The 5,074-nt window shown below is 53.9% G+C and overlaps 1 protein-coding gene across 1 annotated transcript; it reads left to right on the top strand.

Annotated features, from left to right (window-relative positions):
* Window positions 1-1,095: 1,095 nt before the first annotated feature.
* Window positions 1,096-4,751, top strand: SSTR1 (somatostatin receptor 1). Its single transcript, XM_055291485.2, has one exon. The coding sequence runs from the start codon at window positions 1,096-1,098 to the stop codon at window positions 2,269-2,271; it is 1,176 nt and encodes a 391-aa protein (XP_055147460.1). The 3' UTR covers window positions 2,272-4,751.
* The last annotated feature ends 323 nt before the right edge of the window (window positions 4,752-5,074 follow it).

Here is a 5,074-nt window from a genome sequence, read left to right as displayed (position 1 = left end):
GGGCTCTGAGCGCTACGAGCTTTATTAAGAGATTTGCAAATGGTTCACTCAGGTCCATGAACACTCCCAACAGCCTAAGCTGCCTGCTGTGTTATAGCGCAGAAGCTCCTAACGCACGGTGGTTGTCCTTTCTTCTCATAACGCTCACAGCTTAGGGCCAGTTTCCGCGTCTCTAAGAGTAATTGCGTGGGCACCTGTGCTGGGGCCAGGCGCAAAGAAGGGAGTTGGACTGCGCCAAGATCGTCAACCTGCTGCCAGACCGCACATGCACTTTGCACCGGCCATCTACGTCTCAGTCTGGAGGTTGCGCGCTCTGGGTAAGGAGGGCCCGGAGCTTCCGTGGCGGGTCCGAGCTGCAAGCCAAGCGAGGGTGGGAAGAGGGAATTTGGGGTTCTGGACTGCGGGACGGGAGAGGAGCTGGGGTCTCCAGAGAAAAGGGCAGCAATGGAGGGAAACTGAGATGAACTCCAGACATCCATGTTCACGGGTCCGTTTGAGTCTTTGCTTTGGGTAGGAGAGGAGTGGGATGAGACAGAATCTATACCTTTGGTTCCCACCCGCCCTCCAGTAAGGCCGAGGAACTCTCTTGGTTCCTCTGAGAGAGGGGCAGATGGTGCTGCGAGGGAACCCCGGAAGCAGCCACTAAAGTTGAGCAGAGTGCAGGACTGGGAAGGAAAAAAATGGGGGGCGGGGGGGACAAGCCACCTATGTGCTCTCCTCCCTTTCTCCACCCCACCCCCTTTTTTCGTAGCTGCTGACGCGCTGGTGGTGCCTATTAATCATTTACCAGCCCGGAGCCGCGCCAGTTAATGGCTGTGCCGCGCCGGGCTCCCGCATCCTGGCCTCCCCTCTCCACGACCTCGTGTGCCCGGGCACCCCGGAGCTGCAAACTGCAGCGCCCAGGCAACCGCTGGGCTTTGCGCCCCGCCGGCGCCGGTAGGAGCCGCGCTCCCCGCAGCCCTTGCGCTCTACCCGGAGGCGCTGGGCGGCTGTGGGCTGCAGGCAAGCGATCGGGTGGGGAGGGAGGGCGCAGGCGGCGGGTGCGCGAGGAGAGAGCCCCAGCCCTGGCAGCCCCACTGGCCCCCCTCAGCTGGGATGTTCCCCAATGGCACCGCCTCCTCTCCTTCCTCCTCTCCTAGCCCCAGCCCCGGCAGCTGCGGCGAAGGCGGCGGCAGCAGGGGCCCCGGGGCCGGCGCTGCGGACGGCATGGAGGAGCCGGGGCGAAATGCGTCCCAGAACGGGACCCTGAGCGAGGGCCAGGGCAGCGCCATCCTGATCTCTTTCATCTACTCCGTGGTGTGCCTGGTGGGGCTGTGTGGGAACTCTATGGTCATCTACGTGATCCTGCGCTATGCCAAGATGAAGACGGCCACCAACATCTACATCCTAAATCTGGCCATTGCTGATGAGCTGCTCATGCTCAGCGTGCCCTTCCTGGTCACCTCCACGTTGTTGCGCCACTGGCCCTTCGGTGCGCTGCTCTGCCGCCTCGTGCTCAGCGTGGACGCGGTCAACATGTTCACCAGCATCTACTGTCTGACTGTGCTCAGCGTGGACCGCTACGTGGCCGTGGTGCATCCCATCAAGGCGGCCCGCTACCGCCGGCCCACCGTGGCCAAGGTAGTAAACCTGGGCGTGTGGGTGCTATCGCTGCTCGTCATCCTGCCCATCGTGGTCTTCTCTCGCACCGCGGCCAACAGCGACGGCACGGTGGCTTGCAACATGCTCATGCCAGAGCCCGCTCAACGCTGGCTGGTGGGCTTCGTGTTGTACACATTTCTCATGGGCTTCCTGCTGCCCGTCGGGGCTATCTGCCTGTGCTACGTGCTCATCATTGCTAAGATGCGCATGGTGGCCCTCAAGGCCGGCTGGCAGCAGCGCAAGCGCTCGGAGCGCAAGATCACCCTAATGGTGATGATGGTGGTGATGGTGTTTGTCATCTGCTGGATGCCTTTCTACGTGGTGCAGCTGGTCAACGTGTTTGCTGAGCAGGACGACGCCACGGTGAGCCAGCTGTCGGTCATCCTCGGCTATGCCAACAGCTGCGCCAACCCCATCCTCTATGGCTTTCTCTCAGACAACTTCAAGCGCTCTTTCCAACGCATCCTATGCCTCAGCTGGATGGACAACGCCGCGGAGGAGCCGGTTGACTATTACGCCACCGCGCTCAAGAGCCGTGCCTACAGTGTGGAAGACTTCCAACCTGAGAACCTGGAGTCCGGCGGCGTCTTCCGTAATGGCACCTGCACGTCCCGGATCACGACGCTCTGAGCCCGGGCCACGCAGGGGCCCTGAGCCAAAAGAGGGGGAGAATGAGGAGAAGGGAAGGCCGGGTGCGAAAGGGACGGTATCCAGGGCGCCAGGGTGCGGTCGGGATAACGTGGGGCTAGGACACTGAGAGCCTCTGACGGAGGGACCCAGGAAAGGCGCGCGACAATGGTAGAAGTGAGAGCTTTGCTTATAAACTGGGAAGGCTTTCGGGCTACCTTTTTCTGGGTCTCCCACTTTCTGTTCCTTCCTCCACTGCGCTTACGCCTCTGACCCTCCTTCTATTTTCCCTACCCTGCAACTTCGATCCTTTCTTCCGCACCGTCCCGCCAGTGCAGATCACGAATTCATTAACAACTCAGTCTGATCCTCAGCCCCTCCAGTCGTTATTTCTGTTTGTTTAAGCTGAGCCACGGATACAGCCACGGGTTTCCCTCGGGGTTAGTCCCTAGCCGCGCGGGGCCGCTGTCCGGGTTCTGTCTGGTGCCCCTACTAGGGTCTCTGGAATGACCGCTCTCCCTTTGCGCAGCCCTACCTTAAGGAAAGTCGGACTTGAGAAAGGTCTAAGCAGCTGGTCTTTTCTCCTACTCTTGGGTGAAGGTGCATCTTTCCCTGCCGCCTCCCCGCCCCCCACCCCCGCGGCCCGCCACCACCACTCTCACTCCACCCAGAGTGGAGCCAGGTGCTTAGTAAAATAGGTCCCGCGCTTCGAACTCCTGGCTTTCTGGAGTCCCCACCCGAGCCCTCCTTTGGAGCAAAAAGGGGCTGAGAACAAGCCGAATGAGGAGTTTTTATAAGATTGCGGGGTCGGAGTGTGGGCGCGTAATAGGAATCACCCTCCTACTGGGCGTTTTCAAAGACCAAGCGCTGGGCGCTCCCGGGCCGCGCGTCTGCGTTAGGCAGGGCGGGGTAGTGCAGGGCGCACCCTCCCCGGGGTTCGGGGTTCGGTTGCAGGGCTGCGGCCTGCCTTGGCTTTCTCCCTCACCCAGGCTTCCGGAGGAGTCGACCTAAAAGTAACAAGAGATAAGGTTTCCTGCTCCAGTGTATCTCAAAAGACGGGGCGCCAGGGGCGGGGGACCTAGGGCGACGTCTTCAGAGTCTGCCAGTGTTAGCGGTGTCGCCGCAACCTGCAGACTCCCGAGTGGGGTCTGCCTGGTCTCTAGAGGGTTGCTGCCTTTCAAGCGGTGCCTAAGAAGTTATTTTCTTGTGTAACATATATATTTATTAATTTATTTGTCGTGTTGGAAAATGTGCCTCTGCTTTCCCTTTCTCTGCTTGTCTAGTCCCAGGTCCTTTCTTTGGGACCCTGGGCGTGGGCATGGAAGTGGAAGTGGGGGCAGGCTCTCGCCCCACTCCCTGGCCATCTCCACGTCTCTCCTCAATGCTGGGCCCTCTTGTCTTATCCTTTCCTCTAGCTTTTCTATTTTTGATTGTGTTGAGTGAAGTTTGGAGATTTTTCATACTTTTCTTACTATAGTCTCTTGTTTGTCTTATTAGGATAATACATAAATGATAATATGGGTTATCCTCCTCTCCATGCACAGTGGAAAGTCCTGAACTCCTGGCTTTCCAGGAGACATATATAGAGGAACATCACCCTATATATAATTTGAGTGTATATATATATTTATATATATATGTATGATGTGGACATATGTATACTTATCTTGCTCCATTGTCATGAGTCCATGAGTCTAAGTATAGCCACTGATGGTGACAGGTGTGAGTCTGGCTGGAACACTTTCAGTTTCAGGAGTTCAAGCAGCACTCAAACCTGGAACTGAGGAATCTAATTCAGACAGAGACTTTAATCACTGCTGAAGATGCCCCTGCTTCCTCTAGGTTCCAGCAGAGGCGATTCTTACATATGATCCAGTTAACATCATCACTTTTTTTGAGGACATTGAAAATGGAATAATTTGTGTCTGTGTTTAATATTGCCAATTACACTGGAAGCCTGAGCAGGGCGAGGACCAATAATTTTAATCATTTATATTTCCTGTATTGCTTTAGTATGCTGGCTTGTACATAGTAGGCACTACATACATGTTTGTTGGTTGATTTTTTAAGCCAGAGTGTGTTACAACAATCTGGAGATACTAAATCTGGGGTTCTCAGGTTCACTCATTGACATGATATACAATGGTTGAAATCACTATTGAAAAATACGTTTTGTGTATATTTGCTTCAACAACTTTGTGCTTTCCTGAAAGCAGTAACCAAGAGTTAAGATATCCCTCATGTTTTGTTTAAACTAATGAACAAGTATGCTTTGGGTCATAAATCAGAAAGTTTAGATCTGTCCCTTAATAAAAATATATATTATTACTCCTTTGGAAAATAGATTTCTAATGGTTAAGAACTGTGAAATTTACAAATCAAAATCTTAATCATTATCCTTCTAAGAGGATACAAATTTAGTGCTCTTAATCTGTTACCGTTGTAATATTAACTAAATAAACAGATGTATTATGCTGTTGCAAGTTGTTTTTTCTATTTGAATTTTATTGTTTCAATGGATTACTTGGTCACACACACACACACACTAGCTTAGTTGACTTACGTGTCACTTAGATTTTTTTTTTTTTTTTTTTTTTTTTTGAGACGGAGTCTCGCTCTGTCGCCCAGGCTGGAGTGCAGTGGCGCAATCTCGGCTCACTGCAAGCTCCGCCTCCCGGGTTCACGCCATTCTCCTGCCTCAGCCTCTCCGAGTAGCTGGGACTACAGGCGCCTGCCACCACGCCCGGCTAATTTTTTTGTATTTTTTTTTTTTAGTAGAGACTTTCACCATGGTCTGTGTCACTTA

The sequence above is a fragment of the Symphalangus syndactylus genome, chromosome 9 (assembly GCF_028878055.3).
Source record: "Symphalangus syndactylus isolate Jambi chromosome 9, NHGRI_mSymSyn1-v2.1_pri, whole genome shotgun sequence".
NCBI lineage: Eukaryota > Metazoa > Chordata > Mammalia > Primates > Hylobatidae > Symphalangus > Symphalangus syndactylus.
Note: the sequence above shows the minus strand (reverse complement) of the source record. Positions and strands in the feature narration are given on the sequence as shown.